Raw genomic sequence first — 14,160 nt, 5'->3', positions numbered from 1 at the left:
TCTTTTTTTTTTTTACTTTGGTCAAATCGAAGTTTAAGAGGAAATCTCAAACACAGCAATCTGGAGTGATAAATAGATGACATCTGTTGCAGCATATGGCTTGACATAACAGCTGCATTGAACTTTTTCAGCAAGTAGTAAACCTTTGGGAAAATTCAGCTGGGCATATAATTTTGATGCCCCTGCCCAAATGATGGAGTATTAAAACACTTGCAGTTTAAAACCACTCTGTAGTTTGAAACGTTTGCCATTTGCAACATAGAATACTTAAATTTTAGTTTGAAAACAGTTTTTGTTTAGAAACAGATCTGAATATTTAATTTTTTTGTTTACAAAATGAACATTGTGGGAGGTGATGAAACATTTTCATTTTGTGATGAAATTACTTTTTTCACTGTGGCCACTAATTTTATTTTCTTATTTTTAGGTTCAGAGGCCAACCTTCCTTCTTCCTCCCAGATAATCTTATTTTCAGTGCTGTCTTTATCTTAGATAATAGTTTTATGATCTGGCTAGTAAATAAGAGTTTCCTCTTTTTTTTTTCTTTTTTTTTTTTTTAGCAACCATCCACTGAGCCTTTCATTTTGCATGTAGGTTTTTGATTTTAGATATTAGATTTTTCTGATAAAGTATTTAATTGGGAATGATATTGCCATTAGTCATGTCCTAGGATGAAATTTTGTTTGAACACAGTTGATTTCTTTTTTTCCTGTGTTTCTCTCCCTTAGAGTGAATTCCTTTTGGTTTGGTTTCTGTGTTTTATGGGACCAGTTTAATTTCATCAGTTAGGAAAACAAGTTCAGGTGGCACCACTGGTCATTCCACAGTAACTTAAGTCAACTCTTCTAGTAATTCCTCTACTGTCTAACAGTAAAGCTAATAACTGTCTAACATTCTTGTCTTACAGTTCTTCCCTTCCACCGTTATCCGTTATTTTAAAATGTACAGCAGAAAGAGAGCAGCATTAGGTCAAAATGCAGTCCTGTGAGAAGAATACAGACTTTTTCATTTAATGCAATAGCATTTGGACAGAATTTGTTTGCAAGCACTATTAAAATTGGTCCCTCCTCTTTCTTTTAATGAAATCCTAGATGTAATTTTGAAATGAAAAGAGCAGCAATTGAGAAAGAAAGAGTTAGCTTTTCAGAAAAAATGCTTATATTACTTAGATTTTATGTAGTCATGTACTTTTATGTAGTCAAGATCAAGCTGTGTTTGTTCGTAATTAAAAAAAAACAACCAAACAATAATCTTTATTCTCTGTGGAAGTTTTTGTTTTGTAAGGCTATGAGTGGTTGCAAAGGGAAAAAAATTCATCTGGCTGTAGCTTCACTTACTGTTCCTTAAACTCCTGCCTGCTTATGACTGTTACTGAAACCCATTCTTTCACAATTTGCACTTTTCATGGGTCATCTCATACACAGATAGAAAACCACCTCTGTGCATGTAAATAAGTGAATTGCAGGAAGGTACGCAGAGGTATTCATTCAGTAACCAGATAAAAAATTATTTCAAGAAAATTGGTGAAACTTCCTCCTCTCTTATGCCAATTTTAAACTTATTTTTATAGCTTGCTTTTAAGGAGCTGTCTTACGAGCTGTGAGTTGTTCAGGTGCCAGAACCCAAGTCAGCCACTTTTTCTTTCCCGCAGAAAGTCCGTTACCGAGACCAATTCCTCACCTGGACGGCCGAGCTGGGGGCGAAGTCTTACTGCACTTTGTATTAAGCAGTGTTGTGGTTGGTATTCAGCATCTTTTCAGCGAAGTGCTGGGATACAGTGGGAGCCCGGCTCCAGCTCTGCGGAGCAGCGTTGCAATTCCAGGGGCTCCGAGTGCCAGAAAAGTCATTTGCACTTGAGAGCTTGGGGTAGAAGATGCTTTTCCTAAGGACTCTGGCAAAAGATCCCTTGTGCTTGGCTTCTGTGCAGGGTATTTAGCGCTCAGATTTCAATCTTAATTGTCACGTTCAAGAGGGAAACTCCCTGTAGTACCCGTGTGCCTTCAGCGTATAAACAAAAAATCCTGCCAACGCCGTGTTTGCTCTTCCTGGGGTGCACTTCCCAGCACTACCAAATGGCATTCTGCATCAGTCCATGACCAAACTATTAAATTAAGATGGAAGAGAAAAACCTAGACGAGTTGGAAGACTTTCAGATTTTTATTTTTACAAAGAAGATTAAATAAGCAAAATCTTAGTATAAATTTAAGGTTGACTTAAACATACCAAATTGAGAAGAATCAAAGTCTTGTTTCTCCCAGTAATATTTATTTTCTTACAGTCCTTTTACCCAATAGTTTATTTGGCATCTGATGTCTGCAGGTCTGGTAATTGGTACTCAGACCCAAAATCCATCTTCCAACGTGGAACCAGCTGAATGCTTTCAATACCAGTTTTTCCTTAGTTTTAAACTCAAAATGAGATTGCAAGATAGTTTTTCCACGCACTTCAGTTTGTTATATGTAAGGGTGAAAAACTTCAACCTGCAAATAGACGTGATCAGTCTGGTGTAGCTATTTTTCTCTTTCTGAGAAGCATCCAGCATAACCTGAAGATTTGGGAGGCAGGTGAGGCACCTCTGAGGCTATTCCAGACTTGCTTATTGTGCTCGGAAACCCGATTCAGTCAGGGCTTTCAGAGTAAGGTGGCAAATGATCTCAGTGACCCGCTCCTTACTATAGTCTTAAAGGGCACGTAACGCATACGTGCTTGAAAAATATGTTCAGAGTCATATGGAGAAGAGGTAGCTCCATAATGGAAGGTGCCTCAGGTAGAAGATTTATTTTTTTATCACTTTCCCTTGCAAAGTCAAGGCAATGGATCATCTTCTTAGACCCGACATAAATCTAGCTCCAGGTCATCCTCAGCAAAAGTAATGGGAAGAGAATTGCCAGTGCCCTTTCGTAATTGCAGATCCTTAATTAAGGAAGGGTACAAGGAGGCACTTAAAATGCCAACCTCAGCAAGTAGCGGACTCTACTGCTTCTGAGAATAAATTATAACTTGTCAGAATAAAAGTGGTTTTTTCATTAATGTGGTTGGTAGTATTCAAAGACGTAAAACTAGATAAAACACATTGTTCTAGGGTAGAAGAAGATTATCTTACTCCTTAAAACGGTGTGTGTGGTGCACGAACTTTGAAGACGGTGTCAGGCTTACCAGGCAGCGCTGTTTTGCTTGATTCTGCCTTGACGTACAATCATTTTAGGAGAAGGCAGGACAGCTAATTTAGTCTGGTGAGCCCTTCGTCCTCTTACTGTGAAGGTTTAATTTCCAGTTAGTGAAACCAGACGCCACTTTTTCTCTCTTGGGTGAATATGTAGGTTTATTTGGATTTGGAGCTCGCCTGTTACTGTGGCAGTTTATGGAGCAAAAGCTTGTGTGTGGTGTCAAGTGGATTTTAAATAGAGAAAAAGGGCTTAAGGAGTAGTTCTGGGCAACTCAACTATTGCTGAATACCAGCTTATCATCATGTTTATGTGAGTTTACTTTTAATTAGCAAGAACCTAGAGTGAATAGAAAATAGCGTAGACGTACACATATTTAAGCATTTTGCTAGACAGGGCTCTTATGTTTGCTTCTTTTGTATCTTTTTTCTGCTTTTCCAGTTTATGACTAGTTCTTGCAGCCCAAAGGACTGCTTTGTTGCCATCAAAGCACCCTTTTCTGCTTCACTTCCAAAATAGGAGTTCTTCACAAAGAGGCAACACATTGTCTTGCCTAAGAACTATATTGGACCTTGAAGGGGGAAAGATTTGCATTCTGATTCTCTACTTCTATACCATGCACATCCTTTACACCTGTCTAGATAAAGTAAAAAAAAGGCAACCACATTGTTGTTTGTACTGACTAAAACCGGCAAAATGCTAGGTATTTCGGGAATAGTAGATGTGCCAATAAAGCTTACCAAGAACAGGTCATAGAAAAGCGAGTATGAATATCTTTGTTCCTTTAAATATGGTATTACTTTTGAGAAAGGCATTGAGAACAGAAGTCAAACAAAGACTCTTTTCCCTTTAAAGCAGCAATTCTTAAATTAAAAAATGAACTGTAGTCTTATTTCTGCTTTTTTGTTTTGTTTTGTTTTGTTTTTCAGTCTGTAGCTAAAGTCTGACAGTTTCTTCCTGTTTACCACATACAGATTATTTTAAGTTTGGGGGGGTATTAGTATGCTAAGCAAACTTTTTACATTAAGCTGCATAACTGTCATTGCATACAGTTCCATATAATAATTTAAACATGAAATTGTATAACTGAAACAGTCTCCCCACAGAGGTAATTAACTTTAAAGGAAACCTAAAAATGTAGGTTGATTCCTGTTAATTACACCTCTCCTTCAAAACACAGAATGCTAAAGAAAGCCTTGAGTAAGTGGTGTTCTTGCTGCTTCTATTTATAAATGTCTGAGTAGACGTTCGTAAGGTCTTTAGCGGTTTCCTCCCCCCACCCCTCGCTTTGGGTTTTCATAGTGTCGTGTTCCCGTCTTTAACCTCGTGTATACGGTGATGTTAATCTTTCTCTGTGTTGGTTCAAGACCTGATAGCTATAAAGGCAAAACTCAATTCTGCCGCACAAAGTTGGGTGGGGGGCCAGGCCGCCGTCGCTGCAGGAAGGAAAGGACGAAGGAGTAGGGTCGGACTCCGGAGAAGAGGACGTGTGTTGGGAAGGAGAGGAAGAGGAAGAGGCAGCCTTGCTCTTCTAGCTGCTCCTGGGAGGACGCTGGGCTAAAATAAAGCCCACTGCTCCTCCAGAGCAGCGCATTGCCCTCCGGCTTCCCCCAGCACTAGTAGGTGCCCAGCAGCAGCAGGCTCTCGGCGCGGCCCAAAAATCAAACGCGCTTTTCCAGCCGAAAAGCAGGGTCTGTTCTGCCCCCAGCAGCTGCCTGCCTGCTTTCTGGGGGGACATCTGCAGCGGTCCTGATCCTTGCGGCCGTGCTCCGAGAGCTTGGCTCTTGATTGCTCTTCCTTTTCTTTGGCACATGGTGAATTTGAACAGAAGGGTGGGGGGTTTATAAATTCCAGCGAATCTCCTTGTGAGTTGCACCATTAAGCTTGTTGTTTCTGTGCAAAATCGGCAGTATGCTGTCGCTTTGTATGGTAAAATATTTACAAAATAAAAAATGACTTGTTGAAGGCCGGGATAATACCATACTACTGTATCAGGTTGTGAAGGAAATCTTGTTGCTCATAGTACCAACTAGCCTAGACAGTTACTTTCATTACCTTGAGGATCACGGGGCTGGGGGTTTGTTTTCTCAATGCGTATCCATCAAGAGTGGTAGTCTTAGTGTAAATCAGAACCTATTTTTTTTGCCCTTGGTTTTTATTAATTTTATTTAGAAGGAAGACATCTGAAGTCCAAGCCCTAAAAAAAGACATGTAATACTCCTTCATTCCACATGTGGTTCACAGCCTAAATAAGCCTAGATCATAACCAGCTGCTCAGTTTTTAGGGTTAGCTCTGAGAAATTTCCACTGTTGTCGTGATTACTTGTTGTGTATCCAAAGCTGTATTCTCACTGCAAAAATGTGCAGGTATCATTCAGGCCCATTCTCAACATAGTATTTTTTTCCTTGACAGAAACAGCCTTATTAAGCACACCAATGCTACAAAGTGTGGTGGTGGTTTTTTTTAAAATGAAAACTCTTCAATCTTTTTTGCAGAAGTGTTAATTATTAGTAATTTGCTTTTTTTGTAGGAGTTCTCTGGAATCTATCCTCCTGTGATGCACTGAAAATGCCAATCATCCAGGATGCCCTCGCAGTGTTGACCAATGCAGTGATCATCCCTCACTCTGGATGGGAAAACTCTCCGCTCCAGGATGATCATAAAATACAACTCCATTCATCGCAGGTGCTGCGCAATGCCACTGGGTGCCTAAGGTGAGTACTGCAAAACCTTTGCTTTTCCTCAGTTATCTCGCTTTGGCTTGAATTGGTATTCTCATGCTTAGGCATCTGTAAAGTAAATAATTAGTTTGTGTGTCAGCAAAGATGACGACTTTCAGTGCGGTAAACTTAAAGTTGGAAATTAATTAGAAAACAAGCCTCAGGCCATTCAAAAACAATCTCTACAAGTGCTGCTGTGGGTTTTCTATTTTTCTTTTCTTAGCAGCTTTGACCAGTCTTCTCATTCAAGCTTGTATATTACAGATGTTTTTCTCCTTGTAGATTTGTCCTATTTCCCTAGTTGCTTAAATGAAGTCAATATATTCTCACTATTATACCCAATTTAATCAGCACAAAAAGGAATGAAGATGCTCACAAAAAGTAACGTACCTTACGGGTTGCAGATGCCATTCCTGGAGTTACAATAAATATATGAAGTAGATTTTTTTTCTGCTCTGTGAAGATGAGAAATGGATTTCAATAAGAGACCACCCAATTTAACATTGTGCAACTAGAATACTTAAATAGATCCTCAGCAAGTATGATACTTATTTATGTTTATATTTGTATGCCAAACTTGTATATGCAACACCAAGGTGTACTTATCTAAATATGTGCAATATGATCTGTAAAAATCACTGTAGATGTGAGAATGAAAATAGGATGAGTAAGAGGAGTTTCAGTTCTGACAAAACCTTACAAAAGGATTAAGTCATAGCAATTTCTGAATTCCAATCCATATCATTTTGTTGAAATACTTTAACATATTAGGCAAGTTCTTTTCAGCATTGATTTTTTTGTTCTTCTTATATATTGGAGAATCTGTAATCTATCTCAGAGACATGAAAATTGATTAGTTATATTTTTACATACATCACAGGAAAGTTGTTAGGCGAATAGTATGTATCGGTAATACAATCTACGTTGTATGCTGCATCCAAAGCAGATATCCCTCAACGAGCTAAATAGAAAAACATTGATAGGAAGCAAAGTAAAATAGCAGTATTGTTTACATGTCTATAGCAGGCCCCTTTTTGTCTTTGTGCTGTTTCATCAAATGAAATGTCTCCCTTTCAGAAGTAATACTTGAAAAGTTTAAGGGGAAAAGTTGTAATTGTTATTGACTGTTTATAAGTAATCGGAACACAATGAAAGATAGAAGGTAATTACATCCATGTTGCAAGTATACTTGTATTGGACTTAAATGCAGGTATGTATATGTGAATACCAGCTATGCTGGGATATGTGACTGAAGCTAGGCATTTGTACCTGAGTTGTATTGATTTTGAAAAGAGTTTGGTAGTATAATTGTGTTGCATTGCGTTGAAATGGCTAGAAAAAAAGTTACTCAAATCACTCTGACAGAAGTCATTCCTTAAAGGCCTGTACCATGTTATATGTCTCACACTCCCGATGTTTAACCTGTCTCAATTAAAGAGCTGCTGTCCATTATAAATTTGGGGCTTCACGGTGCCCCTTCTCTGAACGGGCATGTCCAGTGTTTGTCTCCCCAATCCATAAGCTCTGTCTGCCTGTTAATTTTTCCCAGCTGCTCTCAGGGACTGATGTCCATCCCTGATCCTGCAAACCTCAGTTCTTCCAACCTCATAGTTGATGGATTTGTTGCACATTGGTCTTGAAATCTTCCTTTTTTTTTTTCTTTCTTTTTTTTTCTTTTTTTTTTTTTTGTGTGTGAGGGTATGTGCATGCCCATTTGCAAACTGGTGTGAGCTTACTGTAGCCTGCACTCTGGGTCAGCCTGAGGACTTGGGGCCACATGAGCATGGTATGTTGCCTGATCTAATACACACTGCTTTGCAGCAAGGCTTACTACCGAGTGCTTGATGGTATGCTGTCATAGCAGAATGGCTTCTGGTCAGCTCATGCAAAATAGGCTCATATCTGCCTGCAGAAGACTGTGCATATTATAACTCTTGAATCGTTCCCAGGCAGCTGTAGCAGCAGCTCAAACGGCTGTCCTGAGCAGGTTGGTCTTCCTTCCAAACCCAGGCCCTTCAACCATAGTATGGCTTTTTAATATCTTTCTGATATCAAACCCTCCCTATTTCCCAGATGCATCTTTCTGTCCTCTCTAACAGCTTTAGGTATTTATTTGGCCTTCATCCATCTTCCGTAGCTAATTTCATCCCACTTAGCCTGTGCGGATGCTCTTTGGCAGAGCCAGAACATTTGGAGAGGGTTGAACTTACTTTTGCTTCACACCGGCAGGAACTTGCTTGTTTACCTTTCCCCAGTTGCTGTTGAAAATCTCTCACTCTGAACAAAATGTCAAGTTCGTGTTTGTGCAAGAGAGAAAAGTGTAAGTTGACCTCTGAGATGGTAACTGGATTCTGGTGTTGAATTCACGTAAGGTGATGGGTCTGTAGGCTGGAGGAAACAGCGAAAATCAGAAAGAAGAGCTTGGAGAGTGGCGATGACCGGAGTAGCGCATGCTCTGTGCAGGTAGTACTTTAGCCAGCGTTCCTTGAATACCCACCACCCCCGATAAACTGAACAGCTCCCAACGCTCGCCACTTGTGACTAGTTACCAGCCTCGTGTTTCCATTTCAAGATCTCACTGACAAGGGAGGTGATGTACATCAAGAAGATGTGATGTGGTTGCTGGCTAAGCTAGTGCCGTGTTCATCTGGTAAATGGAAAGTCCGTTGTCATCTTCCATGGCAGAATTTCTTCTAAGACTTTGGTTTGGTTGTCCTCTGCTGTTTGCTTTTTCTCCTTTTGCGAGAGCTGGTTTTTGAAGGGACATTGGATTATTTCTGTCAGGATTATCAGTGATGATGCTCAGTATCACAGGAAAAGTAGTTCAGAATACTTGACAAATGTTTCTGAATCTGTAATGTTGACAGATTTAGGGACATCAGGTTGTATTATGTAAGGTTTAATGCTAGCAAATATGCCAGGGGCATTTGGGGTGGGAGGGTGGTCAGTCTTCCATGCCTTTGGTTTTCTGATGCACTCACTGCTGAAAATTTTCAATAATATCTGAGAGGTGCTGTAGTAGAATCCATCCCATATACAATACTATTAAGTGGTTTGCAATGGCCATTATATAGGAATAGTCAGATCTTTGTGTTTTTTCACTATACTATTTCATTTATTATTCTTTCTGCTGATCTTCCCTTTTCTCAGTTTCTTGATGAGAGTTTCTTATGCTTTTTCAATTAAAAAGTTCCTTGTTAACTACAATTTTTAGTACTCTTGTCTGCTTATTCATTATCATTCTCAACCAAGTTCTTAAGTCTGCAACTCCAGTCACACAGTAATCCAGCTGAAATCAGTATGAAATCATATTAAAGACAGCAGCAACATCAGACCTTCTTTTCCTGTTGTCTTTTTTCCTTAAAGACATTATTTACAAAATGCACTTTGCATACTTTTGTGATTTGAAAAAAGCAAATAGCTTTAATACAATATTGTACTAATTAATTTTACATAACTTGAATACTTTGAAATGGTTTAGATATTTCAAAGCTCTAAATACATTGTTATACTTATCACTTGTAAATTTAATCTTAATCTTTCATAAATTGCCAGACCTCAGTGTGACATGTGTTAAGAGTAATCACCCAATTTACTTGCCTCCCCACTGAGATACCAGTACCTTACCTCGGTAGGTTCTGTGAAAGTTTGACTTCTTTTTTCCTTTCAGATTTCAGCTGTGACTGCTTTATTTGGGTTAGAGAAATACTGTATCTTTGGTTTATAGTTTCTGATTCATTTAGACTCACTAGAGAAAGTCAGGTGAAAACTGAATTTGGAATCCCAGTTGTTTATAGGGGGTGTTTCCAATCCCTAATCTGCAATTTAAAAATCAACAGGAGACACATTGCATAATGTTGTCTTAACCTGAAGCGTCAAGCTTACTTAACACAGAAGTAGATCTCTGTCCAGGACAAAGACTGTCTGAAAGAATCCCAGACAAAAATCTTTTCAAGAGTTTTTGTCCCAATGTACAGTCTGGAACCTTGTGGTTTCTTCGATGAATTTATGTTAATAGAATCTCATCTGAGGACTTAAAAGAATTTTAAGAATTTACTGGTTTAAGATTCTGATCTGGTTTTAGATGCACAATCATAAAAATGCTGTCTTTTTCTTTCCTTCATGTTCCATTTAATTTTTCATCATAAACTGAGGGTACAGGGGCAATTGTGAAAATCAAAGATCTATTAAAATATTTATATTCCCCCCCCCCCCCCCATTAGTTGATTAGAAATTGTATGGGAGAGTAATTCAAGTAGATTTTGTTTATAAAGCCCCATACCTTTCAAATTTTCATACTTCATACTGTCGTGCTTGTCAAACCTTTCACAAAATACCATGAATAATTTTTCAATTGAAAAAAATATGTAGGAAGCTCTAAGAGTAGAAAAGCAAAGGGGAAAAGTGCTTTTAAAACATGAGCTGAATGTAACTGACCCAGTAGCTTTTTTCTGGATAGATCAACTTGTGGAAGGACAAAATTACCTTTTATAAACAATTTGTGTTAACTGTGAAGCCTGAATATCAAGTGTTTTTAACTGTTTTGTGGATGACAGATCTGCTTCACAGACATTTACAGCTAATGCATTTATTCCACCATCTTATTTCTCCTCCAGTTCTCTTCTAAGCAGCCAACATCTATTGATTCCTATTCTTAGGAACTTCTGTAATCAGTTTTGAATATAATGTTCTGCTGCATACTGGCAAAAGAAGATGTGGGAGCAGCATAAAATAAATAGCACAGACTGTATTATTCATCATCTGTTTAGTTTCTAAAGAAACATGCATATATATGAAGAAACTTTCTTATATATTTGCGAAACACGTTTCTTAAGAAACTGAACGGATACGTGTACGTATGTGCATGTGTATGTGCGTGTTTATGTGTGTATACATACAGATATAAAAGGGTTGATTGTTGAAGCTAAAATATGTTTCTGTCTTTACTGACTGGTACAAGCTCTGAATATCTTCAGTGGGGTATAAATGGAGCCGGCTTCTTACAGTAGGTCCAGGACCTTTGCTGCTGATTTTAGGATCCTCCTCCTATCAAGAGAACAGTCACATTTTGTCCATCCCTGCGTATGCTTTAGTGGAGACAGAGATGTCGGACTTGCCAGCCCATCTCAGTATTTCTCTTGCTTTTTCCAGAGCCCAGGAGCTCTCCTCAGGCTGACCTGGCAGTCTTGTGCATCAGGTAGCAGAAAGCCCAGGCTCGTCAGAATCCAAAGTTAGGACAAAATTCACATTAACTGTGTATTTCCCCTGGCAGCCTACTCAAGGGACAGATTTTACTACAACCAGTCCGGCAAGCAAGAGCCGTGGAAGAGACACAACTGCCTGGAGGGATACTGGGGCAGGGTTCTCCATTTGCAGAGGGGAAGCTGTCCAAATTCAAGCCTGCAATTTTTCCTCCTCTTAGCCTCTTCAGATACAGTCTTATGCTGGAGAAAGGGGTGATCACCACTGTTCTTGTCTTTTTAAAGCATTTTGAGCTATTAAAATTACAAAGCTGGTGTAATTAACACCCGAGGACCATCAGATCAGCAGATTTGATGCCAATTATCTGGCTACATTCTATGACCGCATTGTGGTGAAACACATGTTATATTTTACATAGTCCACAGAGTCGCATATCATGTGTTAAACCTCACTTGGCCACAACTAGGATGTTGAATCAAGTTAGAGTGTTCTTAAACTCCAGAGTTATCCTGGCTATACTGGTGTGTCCATTGTTAAACAAACCCACACTCTGCTGAGAGCTCTTCTCAGCTTGGGAATTTCTCTAGGACCTGGAGTTGGAAGTAAGTGCAGAGGAAAGCCTTGTCAAGAAGCTAAGGAAAAGCTTAGCTTTAACGTCTCATTTTGGGAAGTTCAATCCCTTTTCACTAGAACTTAAATTCTTATTAAAATGATATCATTTATGCTTCTTGGTCCCAGCAACGACAAGCTGTGGTGGAACTGAGGGCTAATGTCAACTCTTCAATTATTTTGAAGAAACAGAAAAGGATTCCTGACATGTACTGTACAAATGACTGCCAGATAATTTCCAATTTAATATAAACGAAGGTATCTTGATCAGAGCTTCTACATCTTGTCTTTCCAGGTTAAAGCTGAATAACATATTGCTTACTTTTAAGTGCATTAGCTCAGAAGTTCTATATTACTTGTACACCATGAATTTTGAAAAACTGTCTTTAGTAAGTTTGCTAATGCCACCCAGAGTACCATATGGGAACATAATTCACAGGAGGGAAAATGAGCTAAACAGCAGTTTCTTGTCTTTTAAAACGAGATAGAAAGGAGTAAAATCTAAGTAGCATCTGCCTAATGGCAAGCATTTTAATCAAGGAGTAGGTGTCTATATAGGAACCTGGTTTTTAGTGTTTCTAGACTGTCACTGACTTACCAGCTCTGAAAATCATTTGTAGTTTTGATGTTGTTGATAATGAGTTTAAGTGTCAAATTTCAGGCACCCTAATTCAAAACTTTCAGGCAGGCTGCTTTCATGGGCATGAACTATGCAAAATGTATTTTTAAAAAGGCTAAAACTTTCACTAGCTCAGGTGTAAATGTTCACGGCCACATTCCTAGTCTTTCAACCACAAACCAAAATGGGAAGAATCACAGATGAGTAAGAGCCAGTCTGCAGTGGAAAATGTATTTAACCTTTTCAAAGAAGCTGAAAGGTCCAATCTAGAAAAAAGTCACAACCCAGTCTGAGAGGCTGCAATGATTGCATCCCAGTTCAGCGTAAAGTTTCGGAGGCGAATTTCTGCAAGGTATGAGAGAGATTGTTCCTTGCTGAATGCTGCGATCGTTCAGAAGTGTAACTGAAATAAAAATCTAATGTTAAGATTCAGGGGGGAGGGAGATTTTAGTATGAATAGATCAGTGTCCTCTGATTGCTGCTGTAATATTTTTATTCAGAAGATACTCGAGGGAAAGGTACCAACAGAATTAAATGTGTAGCTGTGTCAGATACTTAAGCACCCCACTTTTTCTTCACGGCGTACTTACTCCCACTCTGCATATTCATGAACAAATTTATAAGGTTTATACAAGGTCGTACTGTATTAATTATAGCAGTGGTATTCAAATAGCAGTCTGAAGTTTAATGCTTTTTCAGCATTTCTGGTAAAAGCATTATTTTAACCTATCAAACTGATGCTACAGATTCCACATATCTTTGGAAGTTCATTCTGAGCTCAAGTTGATCAAAATCTCAGCCAGAAATTTTGTTTTTAAACTGATGCTGTGGAATGCCTTTTGTAATCTCCTTTGCTCTGAAGAATAGTACAGCATAATTCCAGACACTTTTTGCTCTCCTATACTGAAAAACACATTAACAAGTTTCGACGGCATACCTCCTTCCTTCATCTTTATGTCTGATAAGAGATGCTGGGCTGCTCTGCCTAAATCTGCCTTCAAATGCAGAAGGAACTCCCAGAGTATTGATTTTGCACTGAGATAAGTGATCTGTCAACATTCATCTTCAAAGTATTATTTATGTGATCCGTGGGCAAACAGGGAAATTCATTCAGATTTCAATGGGGCTTCATGTTTGGATACAACTTAGAAATATTGGACCTGTATGTCAGAGTCTGATAATTTAGGACCTAGCTGAAATCTAGTTCCTATTCTTCAACTACGATCTTTTATTCTCTTTAACATGAATGTATGTGGGTTTTTTAGGGAAAAAAAACCAGCAACTTAACTGGGTGGCATACAGCTATAAATACTTACTTGTTGCTATGGCAGGAGTGTGTTCTTCCTGTAATTTACTAATTTACTGTTGCTGGAAATTATACACACACGTATGTAAAGAATGGATGTGCCTCAGTACCTTTGCTTTCATCTTATGATATTCTTAGGCTCAGCGACGATGACAAAACCGTCGACTGCTGCCTCAGGCTGAATGGCTTATGGTGGACCCTAGCCTTGGGTTAGAGATGTGTTGACTATTTCAAGTATGTTTTGAATGACTATTTTCCCAGCTTTTAGTGGTTTTAATTCCTTTCAGGTTGAATGCTTGCGGTTAACTAGTGCCCAATGTGAAAATCAAATGTCCCCTCACATCTGCATGGTGAGGTAGTGTTAATTTACATTTCCTTCTGTCGGAGGTTTCAGCTGCGTGGATGTGAATGCTCTGAAGAAAATGAAATTGTTTTGTGAAAGGGCTTAGATTCTGGGAGGGGGGTCATTTCAGAAGAGTTTTCGTTTATGCAGCAGTGAGTGTTAAGCTTGGCAGACGCTGTAGTGAAGCGCGGTCTGG

At 38.9% G+C, this 14,160-nt stretch overlaps 1 protein-coding gene across 8 annotated transcripts in view; it reads left to right on the top strand.

The window, feature by feature from the left end:
* The window catches only part of CTNND2 (catenin delta 2), a 665,464-nt gene that overhangs the window by 523,872 nt on the left and 127,432 nt on the right, over positions 1-14,160 (top strand). For all 8 annotated transcript variants that reach the window (XM_049823921.1, XM_049823920.1, XM_049823918.1 and 5 more), the window contains one exon: positions 5,696-5,879. In XM_049823921.1, coding sequence (XP_049679878.1) covers positions 5,696-5,879 — 184 coding nt within the window. The remainder of the gene's footprint in view (positions 1-5,695; positions 5,880-14,160) is intronic.

Source organism: Accipiter gentilis, chromosome 20 (genome assembly GCF_929443795.1).
Source record: "Accipiter gentilis chromosome 20, bAccGen1.1, whole genome shotgun sequence".
NCBI classification, from domain to species: Eukaryota; Metazoa; Chordata; class Aves; order Accipitriformes; family Accipitridae; genus Astur; species Astur gentilis.
Note: the sequence above shows the minus strand (reverse complement) of the source record. Positions and strands in the feature narration are given on the sequence as shown.